The sequence below is a fragment of the Eumetopias jubatus genome, unplaced genomic scaffold (assembly GCF_037043125.1).
Source record: "Eumetopias jubatus isolate StellerSeaLion01/CBP00866 unplaced genomic scaffold, mEumJub1_p1.0 scaffold_2, whole genome shotgun sequence".
In the NCBI taxonomy this organism is placed as follows: domain Eukaryota; kingdom Metazoa; phylum Chordata; class Mammalia; order Carnivora; family Otariidae; genus Eumetopias; species Eumetopias jubatus.
Genome location: NW_028274808.1, coordinates 49,248,809 through 49,267,996, shown reverse-complemented (window position 1 = coordinate 49,267,996; position 19,188 = coordinate 49,248,809). Strand labels below are relative to the sequence as shown.

The window sequence follows — 19,188 nt, the reverse complement described above, 5'->3', positions numbered from 1 at the left end:
AAGAGGTGGGGAGGAGGAAGATCGGGAGGCAGCTGCAGAAGAATGGGGTTTCCAACGTTGGCGCCCCTGGCGTCACCTTCCCAAAGACTCTGTCATTATGTCCCTCCATGCTGGGAGAGATTTTTGCCTATAACCGTGGTTTTGTCATTTTGGTCAGTCACAGATGAGGGAGACGAAGATGATGAGCCTTAACGGAACTACTCGTATGTGCTAGGCGCTGGTTTAAGCATTTTGTAGGCATCAACCCATTTTATGCTTACACACACCTATGAGGTAAGCACTATTCTTGTCATTCCCACAGTCCAGAGGCGGCAGTGGAGAACAGAGTGGTTAGGTGCCTTACCCAAGGTCACACAGGGATTAGATCCCAGGCCGAGTTGCTGCCCAGCCTGCTCTTAATTACCGTGTTCCAGCTTCTATCGCCTCAAGATATCACCCCACGAGGTCAGGACCTCATCTGTTTTAACCGCCATGGGATCCCTAAGGTCTAGCACAGTGCTTGGCATATAGAGGGTGCTCATGTCGTAGTGAATCGACGAGATAACGAGGGCGATTGAGTGAGCTGAGGAACGCGAAAATGAAATTTCCCATAGGTTTTTTTTAACATTATGAATGTAACCTGGGGACCTGTTACAGGTTTCCCCCGCTCCCCAAGAGCAGAGCATTCCTGTGAGAACTCCCGTAAGCCAAAATTGTGTAAGGTGAAAAAACAGTCACCATTAATTTATATGAAAAAATTTTTGAACTTTCCCAGACCCTCTTTTCGGCTTTTCTAATACCTTAGGAAACATCTTGCTAACGGATACACAAAAGAGAGCAATGTCAAGCCCAGATGCTCAGAGATGGTTCAAAGCTATGGCAGCTTGATGCGGAGATGTTGAGGGGAGTTCCTGGGAAGGGGCTTGGCAGGACCCCTCTGGCTTGTGAACCGCCTCTATAATGACTCACTGCGAAAGAAATGCTAAATGTTATTTCTGCTTTTTGCCTTTTTTGCTAAAAGCAAAAATCCTCTGGATTTCTTTCAGTTTGCGAAAACCCACTATTAACGTAGGTCTTCTGTAAAAGCGAACTTTCAAAAAGCGGGGTCTACCTCTATTCCCTTTGCAGACCCAGAGACTGGAAACCCATCTTCTGCTTGGCAAACGAGGACACCGAGACTCAGGTTGACTTGGGTGAGGTGACACAGCCAGCGGCTAAAGCCTGTCTCTCTGAGAGCACCTCACGCTCCTCTGTGAAATGGGGGCTCCATGATACCCTCCGCTTTGGGAGTCATCCTGGACTTTCTGCTGCCCTGACGTGGGGCACGGTCAGGAGACCTGGGGCCTTCCATGGCGGCGCTGCGATCACCTGGCCAGACCCCTGTCCTGCCCCAATGCCACCCTCAACCATTCCAAGGAAAGCATCAGCAAAAGTCCTCTGAGAACCCCCTTGAGTGGAGGGAAAGGACAGAAAGGAGAAAGAGGGCAAGTCAGACTGGCCCGCCCATCCCCCTACCCCAGCTCTGATCCAAGGACAGATTCACTGGGCCAATGAGAAGCCCCGAGAGGGGCTCATGGTGGAGCGCAACCACACTGAACCACACTGAACCAGCACTCACCTTCCATCCCACAGCTTTGCAGCCCCACTGCCAGTTCAGCTCCATGTTTCGATACCAGTTTAGGGGACCTCTGGGGGTGGGGAAGATCAGGGAACAAAAACAAGAAAGCTTAGTAGAGGACTCTGCTGCAGACCTCCCAGGGAACCAGCTGCGCGCAGAGCCAGTCTTCCCAGTGGGAGCAAAGGTTGCTGCAGGGGGGAAAGAGAACAGAGCCCAGGGTTCCCATCTGGTTGCCCAACACACCTGCTAGGCTTTAACGGGCGAGGCCTAGTACAGGCATTCAGGGCTTGGCCGAGACAGCCTCTGAAGGGGGCTTCCCAAAACACACAGAAGCTGGCCCCACAGGGCTCGCCACGTTCTCTGAGGGCGGTCGTGTTAGATAATGGGGAGCTTTGTTTCGTTCCCTCACCATCTAGAAGCCACTCCCCGGCCCCGGAACCTACTGAAGAGCGACTTTGGGAGGTGGATGTAGCGCGGACGCACCCTCTTTCCAATGGGATATAGGGAAGGGGTTCAAAGAGGCCTCTCTGGACAGGTAAGGACAGCCAGGCCAGGACCTGAACACTCTCCCAGTCCTCAAAACCAACCAACCAACCAACCAACCAACCAACCAACCAACCCACCAACCAACACCAAGAACAAGAGAGGTCGATAACCCTCCTCTGAAAATACATGTAACTTCTGAGTTTAGGTAGGCTTTTGTGTTTTTCTGAAGAAAGAACCCAGAGCTGTCCTCTGGTCCTCTCAGGGGTTATGACTGAAAAAAATGTTTTTAACCCTCTGTTCTGAGGGGGCCCATCAGCACAAGGGGGAAGCAAGCTGAGTTATCCCACCCTAGAGCAGCCCGAGTAGCTCCAGGAGTGAGCCTCCTGACACCAGAGGTGTTCAAGCAGAAGCTGGCCACACATTCACAGGAGGGACAGCCAGGCCTCACCCTGTACCCTGAGAGCAGAAGAGCCCCTCTTGGCAGATGGGCTCTCTACTGTGTTTGGGGCACTGTTGTCTTTACCTGAAACCGGACTTCTGAAACTGCTGCACATAGACCCGGATGTCCTCCTCGGTGACGATCCTGCTGAGGCTGGGCTCTTCTGGGGCCCTCACTAAGAGTCCTCCTGCAAACAGCCACTTGTTTGCTCCCAGCCTGGGACCAGGCACCCAAGTCCTAACTCCGGCGTGCTCCCAACTGAGGCTGGGCACCTCTCAGTTGGGAACTGCCTCTCCTGTCACACCTGAACTCACAGGGAAGGGTCTTGCGTTCCCTCATTCATTCTCTTTTTCTCTCCACAATGAGCCCATCTCCTCTCAAGCTGCAAATCTGTGCCCTCGCTGTCGTTCTGGAACCCAGTAATACCACACACACAGACCTCCCCTTCCAGGACAAACTTTGGGACAAACCATATCCCCTTCCTCAGAAACTCACGACGTAATTCCAGGATGACACTGTTTACTATTTACCAGGTCCTACCAGCCCTCCAGCTACCCTCTCCCCCGCCACTAAACCTTTTCTAAATGGCCTAATAACGTCCCTCTTTAGATACCTCCACTGATTCTCAGGATTTTCAGAAGTGTGTGCTCTGATTTTTCTCTTAGCCTGGAAGAAAGTCCAGGACAGGGAGCACGCGTTCCGTTGCCTTCTGATGCTCATGACCCTCTGCACACTGTGGAATCCTATCTTGTCCTCGGAGGTGCAGCCTGTGTCCTGGTAGTCCCCAGTCCCCTTGGTGGCTGGGCAGCCCGGGGACTGCTGCTATTTCACAGGGGACAGCCACAAGGGCCAGTAATGCTGGCGCGTGAACAGGGCTGACTCACCATTTTCAGGCTCTTGAAAGCTCAGAAGCATAGGAACTGGGTGATGCAGATTTTGTGAGATGTATCAATGGGGTATGTGATCAGGGCGCCTCCCTGACCCGGCGTGGGGCTCCTGGCTCGCTCAGCGCCTCTGTAAGAGCCCCCACCTGCTCTCCTCCTGTGACCACTGCTGTCTGCCACCCTAAGGCAGCGGCTGTGCTTTGTGCATCTAGCTATCTGCCCCTGCCTCGCATCAAGCGCGGGCTCCACATGCTCAGGGAATGAAGCAACGAACAAGTGACGCATGAAAGAGGAAAGACAGGGAGGGAGGGAAAGAGGGAGGGAAGGAGGGAGAAGGCGTTCTTGACCAGTGAGAGGAGTATGGCCTTTAGGGTAGGAGGAGTTTAAGACCAGCCGCACCCCTCTGAACAAATACCTTAACTCTTCCGAGATCCATTTTCCTCACCTGTAGAATAGTGGTAACAATGGGATTTTTGACGATAAAGAATAGATCTCTAGGGGGCCAGGCCCGTGTTTGATGCACACAGTAGGTACTCAAACAAGAGGCAGCGATCGTCTTCACTAATGCGAGTGCATACTGGCAAGGCCACTGTGTGGGGGCTTAAAAGCAAGGTTCTGTGGGAGCAGTGCCGGATCTGGGCACCATGGGGATGAGCTCCTAACTGCTCTCGGCTTCGACTCTGCACTTATATCCAACCCAGGAGGGAGAACAAAGATGGTCTTCACGTGGGGGAACTGGAAATGACGGGAAAGCAAGACACGGGTAGAGGAAAGGCCAGTGGATTATGACCAGAGGAGTTCTGGCTTGGGGTCTAGCTGACTTGGGCTCCATGTGCACCAGGTGATCCTGCAAAGGTCAGTCCCTATCTTAGGTCTTGGTCCTTATCAGCAGAGGGTGGGATTGCCCTGATGAGCTCTAAGATTCCTCTAAGCTCTTGTGGTTTAAGATCTTGGACCCAAAGTTCCCTGGGGCGGCAGGAACCAAGGCCGTGTGGTCAGCCCAGAGCTAGGGTGAGCACTATTCACCAGCGGGGGCCTATGTTAAGTCACAGTTCAGAGCTAGCTGGGGCGGGGGGGGGGCGGGGGATGCTTCTGCTCAGAGCAGTCAGATGGACACTCGTTTAACCTTCAGCTGATTCCTGCCATGAGCCTCCTGCCCCCCTTCCCTCCTAAAAACCTCTCTTACCCATTTCACGGACTCGGCTCACGCTGAGAAAAGCCTGTAGGGAAAAGGAAGGTTAGAAAGGTCGTCATGGATGAAGTAAAGGAAAAAGTTGAAACAGGTCATGTGTAAACCCTGTCACAACCAAAGGCCTACGAGTGCCATCAGGTCACACAAACATGCTCAACTCCCAAGAGAGCTAGAGACATCTTCGGGGGTCAGAGCCGAGGTGGTTAACAACCAAAGCTCTGTACCAAGGCTGCTCCTGGGTGCTTGCAGGCCTTGGTCATGTAAGAACCTGGGCTGACGCAACCCATGGGAACAAGAGGTGAGACCTTAGACCAATGGCGGGTGGGAAGTTAAAACAGGAGATACTCTCCACCCCTCTACCGCACACCCAGGAAATCTGCAGTCCTTGGTGAAAGGGTGGGCTAGAAAAAAATCCACCCCTCATGTGGAGCAATGTCAAAGGACTTGTTCCATTTCAGTTTGGTATGGAGCGGAAACCACAAAAGCTCCCCTAGGAATTCATGGCTATAAGCCTGCCTTCATAGGTGCTCAGGTTCAAACGTACTCTAACTACGGGATCTGGAAACCCCCAAGATGTGAGGTAAACAACAACAAGAAAAGTGGGCCCGGGCTGGTGATGCCCCCGGGACACCTGGCAGAGGCAGCAAATGCTAAAGCACAGGAGGATCTTTTCTCAAGCCCAGTGGAAGCAGATTGGTGCAGTTTCAGTGCTGCTGAAGATGAGCTCACAAAGCAAAATTTCAGAACACTCTGCCACACCCTCACACCCTTCATGCACACACACAGGCCCCTTTGCAAGAGACAGCAGAGACAGCAAACACAGCAAACAGTAAAATCAGAGTCTCCAACAATATCAAGTAATAGAACTTTCAGAGAAAGAGAGAGAGAGAGAATGAAAAAAATAAGTATGCTTAACTTGATTAAAGACATAAAAGAAGGAACTAGAACACAAGAATACAACAAGACTCTCTCACCAAAGTTTAGAACGATTTGAAAAAGAGCCAAATACAACTTTCATACAGAAACAAAAACCCTGTTTGTGGAAATTAAAAAGAAAACTTCGAAGATGTATTCAACTGCCGATTAGACATCACGACAGAAAGGAGGGCAGAGCTTGGGCTGATTTTTAATAAGCAACGACAGAAGCTTCTACCTAGAATTCCATCCTTGGATGAACTAGTCTACAGGACTGAAGATCCAAAATAAAAATATTCTCAGGCCAAAAATTATAAGTTTATTATTAACAGACTCTTAGGGAGAGAACTACCAAAGAAGGTACTTCGGGGAGGAAGAAATTGCACGAAACAGAAAGCGAAATGCCAGGGGCGACCAGCAAAGGCGCTGGCAAACACGGGAACGTCTCAGCAGCACTGACTATATGAACAACGGCAGTGACAGGACGACCCACACACAAGACAGCGGGCTGGGGTGGGGGTGGGGCGCCTGGGTGGCTCAGTCGGTTAAGCAGCTCAGGTCATGATCCCAGGGTCCTGGGATCGAGCCCCGCATCGGGCTCCCTGCTCAGTGGGGAGTCTGCTTCTCCCTCTCTGTGCTCTCCCTCCCTCTCAAATAAATAAAATCTTAAAAAAAAAAAAGACAGCTGGCTAGGGTTATGGAGTTAAAAGTGTTCTAGGCTCCTTTTCAAGACAAGGGTTAGTGATATCAACTGATTTGGGACTTGGACGAACAATTCTGCGTGTGAAAATGGTAGCGGCAGTCATGGCACAACTTCTCAACTGTTGCTATTAAAATCCTTTATAATCCTTCTCTGATCTTCATTCCAAAGCCCTACTGGTGTGGGGCAGGGAGGATGTAACCTTTCCCCACGACGAGGGGAGCGGTCGAGTGAGGACCTCGATGACCCTGACTACAGAAGTCAAAGAAAAGAAGGCCACGTTGCTCATTTCCAGACCCTGCCACACGCCAGGATCCTTCCCTCCCAGGGAAGCCTTCCAGAGGCCTTCAAACCTCTGCAGCTCCCATTCCTCCCCTCCCGCCCCCCCCCACCCCGCCTTCCCACCCCCTGCAACACTCACCATGTCATCACTTGCTCTGAAGAAGCTTTTGAAAGTCCGACTCAGGTTCTGTTCCAGTTCGGCCTCAGCCACTCCCTAAAACAAATCCAGAAAGCAAAAGGAAGGACTCTGCAGAAATCTTGGGAACCAGAGCCCTCCCCGATCGGACCAAAAGCCGGAAGCCCCCAACCTCTGTCCCATCCAGCCCACGTTTCATTAGAAGTGCATTAGTTTGGATTTTCCATTGAAAACTCGTTTTAAAAGCTTCAAATAAAACACAAGATGCTAACAGCGGTCCCCCGCGGGAAGTGGGTTTAGGATGTTGCTTTCTTCTGTTTTTCAAAATTCCTACAGTGAGTACGTCTTACTTGTAATAAGCCCTTTAAGGGACTGGGGGAGGGCTGCACAGGAGTAGTTGCTGGTGAGGGAACGGTTCCAAGGATTCCAAGAAGCCAAGTGGAAAGGCCAAAAGTTGTTCCATTCACGCATCTTATTTTGCTATGGTAACTTCAAACCCAACCTCTTTGAGTTGGGCCTAAATTATTATAGACCGATTATTATTCCATGCCCATGGATTGTCTCCCAAAGGTCAGGGCAGCAAGGTTGCCTTGGGAAGAGCTGGGACCCATATCCTTTGTGGTGACAGATTACCAGGTCTCCCCGCTCATGGGAGTGTTGTTACATATGATGCCTAACCTAACACATGGTTCTTTGGTCATTTCCAGGTCTCTGACCAGAACCTGCTTCATCCATCCCATAGATAACTGGGCCCCTTCTCTTGCCGGAAACTCAGGGTCTGGATTCCTCAGCTCCCCACCTCCTTTTCCTCTTACCCAAATCCTCCATCCAGGAGCACGTACAGACACTAAGACGGGGTGGCAAGGGGCTTTGAAATCCATCAGTGGATGTTAATCTACTGGCTAGTCTCACGGGACGTGATTTTTTAGGGCATAAAAGGAACATTTTAATCCAGTCTTTCTTTTCTGGAAATCGAAAGCCCTTGGACCTGAAAGCTGTTATAAAATCTGTGCAAAGAAAGACAGCTGTCCCCGAGGCAGAGAACCCCCCACCCCCACCCCAGGGGCAACTGCTCGGAAAGAATCAAGATCCTTCCCCAACACAGTCCTGAGGAGACCAGTGCTATGGCAGGACACTGAGAATGAGTATGGCCGTGTCTTAGTCCATTCCGGCTGCTGGAACGAAATCCTATACATCTGGGAGCTTGTAAACAGACATTCATTTCTCAGGCTGGAGGCTAGGAAGTCTGAGATCAAGGAGCCTTCAGACTCCCTGTCTTCTGACCGTGCCTTCACATGCCAGAAGGGGCGAGGGAGCTCTCCTCTGGAGAGGACGCTCCTCCCATTCACAAGGGCACTACTCTCATGACCTAATCACCCCCCAAAGGTCCCATCTCCTGACACCCTCACAGTGAGGATCAGGATTTCAATATGTCACTTGGGGGGGGGGGAACACATTCAGTCTATGGCACAGTGCCAATCTACTTCTTTCTCCTGCTTTCCAGGGGCTCACCTGAACGTACCCAGACACCGGCTGAAATGGACCACAAAATGTTTTCTGAGTGGGCGCCCTTACTTTCTCAGCTCCCTGGTTTAGCAGACTGGAACTTCCATCAAGAACACCTAGCTCCCAGGGCGCCTGGGGGGCGCAGTCGGTTAAGCTTCAGACTCTTGGGTTTGGCTCAGGTCATGATCTCAGGGTCCTGAGATTGAGCCCCCATCATGCTCAACGGGGGTGGGGGGGTCTGCTTGAGATTCTCTCCCTCTCCCCCTCCCCCCATGCTCTCTAAAATAAATGAATCTTAAAAAAAAAAAAAAAGGACACCTAGTTCCCTCAGTGTGGCCTTCAAAGAACCTTCAACACCTGTCCCCAAAACTGCCTTGTCCACGGAGTCCTGCCTTCAGCCATCCCAATAAAATAACTGTATTCTTGTTGGATCCCACAGAGCTTTAGCGTGGCCCCCTCAGGCCACCCTGAGGGCAGGGAAGCATCCACTTGGGAGCATCTGTGACCGGTCGTAGGACAGAGCAGGGGCTGCACCTGTATGTTGGTTCCTCTCCTCCCCTTCATGTTCTCAGAGAGGAGGGTGCTATAGGCCAGGTCTCTAAAGCGTTCTAGTGACCCGCAGCCCTCTCCGTCCTGCACACATTAAGAGGCCCCACGATACAACACTTCGTTTGTTCTGCACATCGACACGGTGAGGGCTCTGGATCTATGAGAAGGCAGCAGGCCCGAAAGGAAACATTTATCTTCCGCAGTGTTGGGTCTGCAGTTTGAGATTTTCTCATGTGAGCAATGTCGATGTGTTCATTACAACCTCCCTCCCATTTGTCAGATTCAATTATGATGGAGATGTGGTCGTGACTTTCTGCTCTGCGATCAAACGCCACGGCAAGAAAAAAAGCCATGGAAGGAAGTATATTTTAAGTGATCGATAAAAGCCCCGGTCAGCCCTGCCTATCACATGGGTCATCGCTTTTATTTACTGGGAGCCGTCCTCAGCCCCGAAACTGCTGCTGTTCACGAGCCCAGGGTCCGAAGGAGTCTCCCCAGGCGCAGAGGTCTGGACAGGGCTTTGACCTGCAAATGGTCCTTAGAAGAGCAGATGGATGCCAAATGGGTCAGTAAAAAATAAAAGAGATCAAAGGGATCAACAAGGTAAATAAGTCTGTCCACCCACATGAAAGTAGATCAGATCAACAGGGAGAATGAGGACAAAGGTGAGGGCCAGAAAGGGGAGAAAATGATGACATTTGTACTCTGCTCATGTGCCCTGCTGGTATCATCTGACTCTGTAAGTTTTTAGAAGGCGATGCCATGTTTTAAGTCCCACAGACCAATGACAAGATTCCTGCCTGCCCCGAGGGAGGGACGGGGCTCCTCCCTCTGTGCTCCTGAGTGGAGCCCTTAGGGGATGGACTTTGGAATCCAGCAAACAGGGCTGCAAGCCCCTGTCCTGATACTTGACTGAGCAACTTAAGATTAAGTCTCGTGATTGGGAGGGTGGGTGAAGAGGGAAAGGGACTAGGGCCTACGTAACCCCGGGTTCAGGGGGCCCGGGCACCTGCCCGCCCCACCCCCGCAGCAGGATGACAGTTGTGCTGAGCACAGGGCGCGGGATCTGGCTCCCAAGAGCTCAGCACGTGGCCCCCCACCCACCTTCCTCCCCAGGCACACGTTTCCCTCACTGTTAGAGGAACCCCAGATACGTCGCATACAATGAAGGAGACCAAGTGTTGTCCCCACTCTTCACCCAGAGTGCTGACAGGGGAGGAGCTCTCAATCACCTCCTCTGCCAGGGAGGTTCCTACAGCTGGGAGGGCACAGCAGCATCTTCAAGAACTCAGACCTCCTCCCAGAGACACCATGCTCCCGCGTCCCTACCCAGTGGTCTCCCCTTTGCTCCTTCCAAGATGTACAACAGGTCTCTGCCTCAGAAGATGAACTTAATTGGGTCTATGGCTTCATTGCCAAGACAGTGGGGACAGCAAGAGGCGGGTCCATCAAAGCAGGAAGTCGGGCAGCCTGGCTAAATAAATGATGGTCCACCATCATTTCTGGAGCACCAAGCAGCCGTTGCGACAGATGAGGTAAATCTACATGTATTGGCAGGAAGATCTGTCCACGCTCTAGTAAATGAAAAAGCAGCACGATTTCAGTTCTATAAAAATTACATGTACGCTCATATGCACATACGCATGCCCCCCGCCCCATCACACTTAAAAGCATCTTTTAAAAAACCGTCTGGGAAATACTCACTAAACTATTCATAGTAGCTACTTCTAGATGAGGGAAAGCGGAGCCAACTTTTTATTTTATACAACTCAGTACTTTTTCTTTTAAAGTACCAAGCATAAATCATCTACAAAATACAGACAGTAACAAGTCACCAGCTGTCCCCGTAGCCTGGTGCCTGGTGGGGGACAGGATGGGGGGGGCATTACTATGGGTGTTCTGGGGATGAAGGGAGACTCTGAACACCGTGAGGGAGAAGGAGGAAAATCGTTTGTGGATGTCAGGGTGCCCTTCCACCTGGCGAAGCCGTCTCTTCTTGACTGCCACCTATGATTTCTTTTCTCCACATTTGCTCTCTATTATCTAGTTTCTCAGCTGGTTAAATACTTAAAAGTGGGCTTTGGCTTGCTCTGGTATATACAGCCTATAGCTGGTTGTACGGTGCCAGACACCCATACCACACACACAAAGGTGCACGCCCCACACCCTTCTTCCAAAAAATAAAAATACACATATACTATTAAGGAGGAGTAAAGAAGAGTCCAGTGTTGGCAGCAGGAAGAGGGCATGCACTAACCATGTTCTGATTTCTGGGGCAGAGGGGCTATTAAATATCCCCAGGCTAAGCAAGGACGTGAAGAATCTTCAGAATTAAAACATGGAACTTGTCACTTTCAAATTGCCCAGCCGATTCTATTTACCTTTGCTGCCCGGGGCTGCCTCCCCCTCTTTCTTACTATACACATGCAAAGCCTGCCATCTCTTCACTGAGAACAAAAAAAAAAAAAAAAAAAAAAAAACCCACGCAAACCTTTTAATTTTAGTTTCCACCAGACTTGGCAAATTTGCAGGATGAGACAGTAAACACATTGGCTCAGGGTTCAAAGAGCTGGAGGAACTGAATCTAAACTTGGGGTTTACCTAAGCCACACCCTGTCCGGCTCAGCAAATGTGAACGAGAGGTAGGAGGGATGGGCACCGGGGCCCAGTCTGAAGCCTTTCTCAGGCTGAAGGCATCCACTGTGACCTTGAGTGCTCATGGTGACTCCTCCTGGCTGGGGCGTGGTGGGGGCAAGTTTGGAAGGAGAGAGGCAGGAGGGAGGGGGTTCCAGCACCCACCCCTGAATGAAACAGGTGCTCTCCTCGTTATGCTTTATTTACTGGCCTAAATTCGGCTTCAGTTTGAAGCAGTTTTACCTATTTTGAAAATCATCCAACTAGACCACCCTCTTGCAGTGGAGGAAACTGCGGGCCCAAGGTAGGAAGGGACTTCCCTGTTGCTGAGTGAGGAGCAGACATGCTGGCAGGACCCCTGTGCATGGTTTCTCCTCGAGACCCAGCTCTGTGCCCATCCAGACCAGCCTCAGCAGCTGAATTCGCCCCAGACCCACACCCCCCACCAAGCCTTCACTCATTTGAATATTTAACATTTCCCTACCAAGAGGCTTTGTTCTTCTTCTTCTTCTTTTTTGAGAACAAAACCGGTCTCCAAACTCTTCCTGTGATTTAAAACACAGCAGCTACAACGTAACAATAGGGGCACTGGTTTTTCCACAGTGACTATAATAACCTTTGAAACCAAAAAACGTTGCCTTGCTGGGGGGGCAGTTAATAAGCATATCCCCCCCCCCAGGTCACTTTTGTCCATGGGGCTTTGAGCTTATCTTGGTTTGCTCCTGCCTACCCTGTTTGAATGAGCACACACAACAAAGTCCAAGCTCCCTCCCAGAGGGGCTTGGAGGGAGGCACGTAGGCTTTGAAGTCAACGCTAGGTCAAACCCAGTCAGTACCTGGTCTTGGGCCAGTGAGTGAACCCCCCAGAGCCCCTGTCTGCTCAGCTGAAAGACAGGAGAACACCAGAGTGCGCTCGTGAATAGAGCCACTTGGCATACCATGCTCAAAAAAAAAGTAGTAGCTACAGGGCGCCTGGGTGGCTCAGTCCATTAAACGTCTGCCTTTGGCTCAGGTCCTGATCCCAGGGTGCTGGGATCAAGCCCTGCGATCAGCCTCTCAGCTCAGTGAGGAGCCTGCTTCTCCCTCTCCCTGCCACTCCCTCTGCTTGTGTTCTCTCTCCCTTTGTCAAATAAATAGATAAATAATCTTTAAAAAGAAAACAAAGTAGTAGCTACAACCCAAGTGTCCATGAAGGATGGCCAGATAGACCAAATATGTTCTACACGTACAATGGAATATCATTCAGTCCTAAAAAGGATGTAAATTCAGACACATGCTACAACACGGAATAGCCCTGAGGATGTTGTATAAAGGGAAATAATCCAGACCCAAAAAGACAAATCCTGTATGACTCCACTTCTATGAGGTTCCTGGCGTAGTCGGATTCAGAGACGGAAAGTGGCACGCTGGGTGCCAGGGGCTGGAGGAAAGAGGCAATGGGGAGTTCGTGTTTACTGGGCACAGTTTTGGATCTGCATGATGAAAAAGTTCTGGGGACGGATGGTGGTGATGGCTGTATGGTAAAGTGAATGTACTTAATGCCACTGAACTGTAGTCTTAAAAATGGTTCACATGGTAAATTTTATGTTATGTGTGTTGTTAAACAACAAAAATTCAACCAAGTATGTTTTGAAGATCTATTTGGCTTTATGAATCAGACAGCATCCCGTCTGGCCAGTAGAGGGCGCTCAAAAAGGGCTGCAGAAAAGGAAAGGTTTTTAAGGGTAGAGAGAGCGGAAATAAGGAAATGATCAGCAGAGAATCCATTGTTTTAGGCAAGGTCACCCTTCTGAGGGGAACGGAGGGGGCCTCTCAGTGATTTCCTTGTGCTGACCAGGAAATTCCCATGCTGACTGCTTAGAGGTTATGTTTGTGGGGCTGAAACTGCACTCAGGTTGGGGACTGATTGTTGGTTTACTGATTTGGGGCCTTCCCCTAAGTGATGCCATTTTGGGCCCGTGGCTTTCTTTTTCTTTTCTTTTCTTTTTTATTTATTTATTTACTTACCTACTGAGAGAGAAAGAAGGAGAGAGAGAATATGCCTGGGGGAGAGGGAGAGAGAGAATCTCAAGCAGGCTCCACACTCAGCGCAGAGCCCGACACGGGACTCGATCTCACAACCCTGAGATTATGATGACTTGAGCTGAAACCAAGAGTTGGACGCTTAACTGACTAAGCTACCCAGGTGCCCCCTCATTAAATTTTTTAAGGAAAATATTATCTAAAAAAATGTGTTATTTACATTAACATGGGCACATTATTATTTTTAAGTGAAATAATAAATATTTTAAAAATTTAATATCTAGTATGGTAAATACCAGTAGACATAACCCACATTAACTAAAGCTCTTTGAGGTCCTGACCCTCAGCTCCAACTGCTCCTAGCTTGTACTGAATTCTCACAGTTGTAATAGAAATGAGGAAGGAACTCCTGCCCTGGGAAAATGCATGCATACAGTACATTGTGCAGGCAATTTCAAGGTGTTCCAGACCTTCTGAAACCCACCTTCAGGATCCCTGAGTATTTCGTTTGGAACTCTCTTATGTCCCATGATATTTATGGGAGATAAATAACTTGTCTGCGTGAAGCAAGTTTCATATGCATTTTCAGCCATTTGTCCCCTCAGGCTGGAATGCCCTTCCCTCTCCCAGTCACCCACACAGATCCTATTATTCACCTTCCGAGGGTCAGTTCAAATGTCTCTCCTCTGGTAAGAGTGACCTGTGTTTTCTTACGAGCTCCCAGAGTAAGCTGTGTCTTCAGGCCGGTCCTGCATGGCTGCCTTATTATCCAGGCAGGTGTCACCTGCTTGCTTCTCCAAGAACTGTTTCAATACTTTTTTTTTTTTTAAGATTTTATTTATGTATTTGACAGGGAGAGACACAGCGAGAGAGGGAACACAAGCAGGGGGAGTGGGAGAGGGAGAAGCAGGCTCCCTGCCGAGCAGGGAGCCCGATGCGGGGCTCGATCCCAGGACCCTGGGATCCTGACCTGAGCCAAAGGCAGACGCTTAACGACTGAGCCACCCAGGCGCCCCCTCCAAGAACTGTTTCAACCTGTACATGTTGTTACTCAGAACTGACACTGGCACACAAGAGAAGATGCAGAAGCATTTGCTAGATGAATTCATGGATATTAATTCTTCCTAAGAAACACCAGTCAAAACATTCTGACATTTAAATGTATTTGTAATGCTCAACCCCTCTCCCCCATCAGGGGGCACCTCCGTTCTTATGAATGGGGAATCCAAAGGGATGAGAAAGAAAAAGGAAGAAAGGAGTGGGCATGAAAGTGCATGGCCTCCCTCGCGCTCTGCGTCCCCCATATGGTGCAGCCTGGCAGCTGGGGCCTGAGTGTGGAGGGCCTGTTGCCCATGCCTGGGGCATGGGGGCTTGGTGAGGGTGGAGGGAAGAGGGTGAGAGATAACTATGAAGCACGGGGCACCGGTGATGGAAAGGTCTGTGGCGGTCGGAGGGGGCGTCCTCTGCAAGGGCGTCCTCTGGGCACAGCGTGCGGCGGGAGGGGGTTGGGCTCTTGGAGGGTGGGGGCCAAGCAGAGCCAGAGATTGAGAAAGGGCCAGATAAGAGGTGAGAGGAATCCAGACACCAGCTTCCCAGCTTTGGGTGGGGCCCTAGTCCCTCCCCAATTCCCAAAGGCCAAGGCAGCTGCCACCAAGACACCTGCCACCAAGACTTTGTTTCTCTCCCCACCACCAGAGCCTTCTCCAGTGTGAGATGCACAGGGGCAAAGCGAACACCTGGAAAAGGGCGGCAGGCAGTACGTCGCACCTGACATTGGGATTCTGACTTCCAATCCAGCTGGAAGAATTTTCATGGGGCCATCTTTGACCGGGCAATGAGCCTGCAAGGATTCTTCTCTACTACTTTTGACATCAACGACAGGCGCAGGGCTTAGTGTCCAGGCCACAGGGACACTCACCTCCTTCCTCTCCCACTTGTCCAAACCTTCCAAAGAGGCCACTTCTCATCGCGCCTACCCTTTCCCCTCACTGTCCCCATCCTCCCATTTCTCTCACCCGGGGCACTGTTCCTTTCCTCCTTACCCACCTGTTACAGGCTGAACTGTGTGTCCTCCTAACTCCTAGGAAGTCCTAACCCCTAGGACCTCAGAATGTAATGATATTCGGAGATGAGGTCTTTAAAGAGGTAATTAAAATAAGGTCTTTAGAGTAGACCCTCCTCCACTATGACTGGTGTCCTTATAAGAAGAGGAAATTTGGACACAGAAACACACAGGCACAGAGGAAATGCCACGGGGGGACACACCTGTGAGCAGCAAGGGCAAGGTCTGGGTAGAGAAGTGGGGGGATGTTCTTGTGTTATTAATTCAATCCATCCTTCTCTCTTGGGAGTGCTAAGGCAACATCTCTTATCTTCTCTGGAATTACCCAGATGTAGCCGGACACTGGGGTCCAGAGTCCACGAATGGACGAGTGGCAGGTGCCCCTTACAGATGAGGCCAGATGATGCTGACTCACAGTGCTGCTCTCAGTGACTCCCCCTGAAGGTGGCAGTGACACCCCATCACGGGTGTCAACCCAAGGTCCAAGGGGCATCTTTGAAGGGCACCTTTGGCTTTGAGGCGTATGAGGTGATACCCAGAAACCTCCTACATATCTCAAAGCACACTTGGGGCCTGGTGTAGGGCTTTTAGGCTCTGGTGCTCCTGTAATCACAAACCACATTCCTCAGCAAGTGAGGGACTAGGTCCCTAGCAAGAGCCCAGGCGCGGTCCCCAACCAGAAGTGGGCTTCACCAGCCTCTCAGCCACAGAACTGAGAGAGGGCAGCTCCAAACCAGCACTCAGCCCCACCCCACCCCATAATTTCGGAGAAACAGGAGAATCCACTGCACCGTCACTCCCACTCCCTTCCCCTCGCCACCCCAAATACGCACCCACAGAAACGTGTTGTCACCTGGGAAGGACCAGCTGAGCTACAGAGCCAGTTTCACCTGAGCCTATGTATAAAATCATTTCTGACTAATGCCATGGAAAATTAAAGGGCAGAGAGAAAATCAAGCCAATGGGGAGGAGGGGAGACAAAGGAGAAAGAAGAACAAAAACCTTGTTGGGATCATGGCTCTCAGGGCCCCAAACTTACTGGTTCTTGGAAGTAGAGCTGGTAATCAAAAACAGGATTGGCTTTGATCCTCTCCATTGGGGACACATTGGGATTTGCCGGTATGAAGGGAGTATTCAAGCTGGCCACTGCCCTGTGGAAAAAAAGACACCAAGATACAGACCCTGTAAGAAGATAGTCTGTAAGAACCAGAAAGGACCTTACACATCAAAACGGAACCTCAGAGCAGGAAAGGGATGTGCACAAGATCTCACATTAGCCATGTGTGTGAGAATGGGGTCAGCACTCTGATTTCTTGACTCCCAGCCCAGTGGTTTTTTTCCCACGAAACTGCAGTATTTCTTACCTTCTTGCCAGAGACAAAGACATACGGACACACACATACACATTATGTACAGTATATCAACCTTAATTAGATTATAGTTTCTAAAAATGCATTCATTTTTTTCCTTCCTTCCTTCCCTCCTTCCTTCCTTCCTTCCCTCCCTCCCTCCCTCCCTCATTTAACTCTGTGTTGAGTTAATTCCATGCTATATTCTAGGGGAGAGAGGATATAAAATCATACTCAAAGAGCTTATTATAATTTAAAAAGGCTAGACAAATATACCCATGACAAGACAGACTGTGATATGAGCCATAAGAATAGCACAAGCACCATGGGAGTTCAAAGAGACAAAGAGTTTCTAGATTTGGGCATCACGGAAGTTCTCATGGAAAAGAGAGCATGTGAACTTGGCTTTTAGGAGTGGAAGAGTGTAGGGAAGGAGAGACGCTATGTAAGGGCAACATCACGGGGTCGTATGAGCAAATTCTAGAAGGGGGCAGAGCTTGTGGCTGAATTTGATGTCACAAAGAATCTATGTGGCCAGAGGCCAAGTGTTTAATGGGGCCTCTTGTGAAATAAAGCCAGCGAGGCAAGTGGGAGCCTGGACATGAAGGGCCCCGAGTAGATCCGATGAGGCAGACAACCAAGGAAACCATGAGGGCTTCTGAGAAGAAGGGAGGAACAGACTGAAGTTGCAGTCAGGAAGTGATGTATCAAGCAGCGATACATGACCTGGGGGCAGAGAAGGACACCAGAAGCAGGGAGAGGGCCAGCACACCACTGCATTAGTCACCCAAGAGCAGGGAGAGGGCCAGCACACCACTGCATTAGTCACCCAAGAGCAGCAGGACGGCAGCGAGAGGAAAAACAGAGAGGGGTAGATCTGAGCAACCACACGAAGGCAGGGCTGACAGAAGGCAGCAGGACCACGGTGAGCTTGGTTCATCAGTAAGGGATCCCGTGCCCACTCTGATCCTAGGGAAACTCCTTCCCCAAAGAGAAAGATGGAGAAGACCATATCTGGGGGAGAGTTAAACTAGGAGGAAGGGGGTAACTAGGACAAATGAAATTATCAGGGAAAGCAGAGCTGAGGTTTAATTAGTGCCAACCAAGCATAATGAGAGCCACACATACCATTTCAAGTTTTCTATCAGCCAATTAAAACAAGTAAAAAGAAACACGTGAGATTAATCTAAAATAGTACTTAATATCAATTATATGTTAATTAATATTAACTTACAATCCAATGTTGATGTAAATAATTTAATATCCAACACGATATATCTAAAATATTAATAATTTCAACAAGTAATAAATTAAAAAATTATTAATAAGATATTTTACTTTTTTTTTGGTATTAAGTCTTTGAAATCTGGAAGGTATTTCCCACTTACAGTCATCTCAGTTTGAACCGGCCACATTTCAAATGTCCAGTGGCCACCATGAGACACTGCAGCTTAGGCTATAAAATAAGTTATACCGAAGTCGAAAGGTTTCTAATGTTACCAGAGTGAACCTATTTTAAGCATTACTTAAATCACAAGTCAAGAAATTCTAGCTTTTTCTAAATATTCTGAGCCGACTAAAGTTTTCTTTTCAATCGCCTTGACACACAGTTTATTCCATATATAAGAAAATTATCATCACCACATGAGATGTTAGCATATCAATGCTGCTGCCAACCACATTAAGATTGGAAAACGCTAAACCACAGCCTCCTTTTGGGTACAGAATCTCTAGATGATTATCAAAGAAAGGATATAAAAAGGTATTCTTGGTCAAACACGTGAGTAGACCCTTACGTTAAATGGGTCCCTGCAGTTTATCTCAATAGAATGCCAAAACCAAGGATTTAAAGAGGTATTTCACTTTAAAGGTGGGCTTCCCCCACCACCCTTTCCTTCATTTTCTATCCAGAAAGGTGAAGATCAATGTCAACAATATTCTTAAAATCAGCTTTGCCCAGGCCCAGATATGCTGTGTCCCACCACGGACAGCCCTTGGAAGGGGGTCTTGGCTTCCTCCTGCCCCGCAGGAAGCGAGTAATAGGGCCCGTTTTGATGAGCACAGAAAGAGCAACTACTACCGAACCAACGTCAGATGGGATGGAAGCAGAACAATGAGAGGAGGGATGGGAATGCACAGCATGCTTGCCTGTCTCAGACCTAATGTTATTCTGGCTACAACTTCACTGGGCTCATGTTAAATATTCTCAAATTCTCACGGGAGAGAGAGAGACTAAGTTTAATAAAACAACAAGAAGGCGTTTCACTTCCTTCAAGGTAGAGATCATAAGCCTGTTGCTCTATTTCCTTCTGTCCCCTTTAAGAAGCGTCTACTACAGTCTGTACAGTAACTTTCTAGTGACCCGATTCCTAAGAGCTGAGCTCTTATTTCAACTCTGAATGAGAGGACAGAGAGAGAAGCTAAAGAGATCAGAT

At 49.4% G+C, this 19,188-nt stretch overlaps 1 protein-coding gene across 2 annotated transcripts in view; it reads right to left on the bottom strand.

The window, feature by feature from the left end:
* The window catches only part of EPHX2 (epoxide hydrolase 2), a 67,531-nt gene that overhangs the window by 7,559 nt on the left and 40,784 nt on the right, over positions 1–19,188 (bottom strand). For both annotated transcript variants that reach the window (XM_028114407.2, XM_088020999.1), the window contains exons 12-16: positions 16,444–16,555; positions 6,635–6,709; positions 4,593–4,626; positions 2,607–2,709; positions 1,598–1,667 (exon numbers count right to left, since the gene is read on the bottom strand). In XM_028114407.2, the coding sequence (XP_027970208.1) occupies positions 1,598–1,667; positions 2,607–2,709; positions 4,593–4,626; positions 6,635–6,709; positions 16,444–16,555 (394 nt within the window). The remainder of the gene's footprint in view (positions 1–1,597; positions 1,668–2,606; positions 2,710–4,592; positions 4,627–6,634; positions 6,710–16,443; positions 16,556–19,188) is intronic.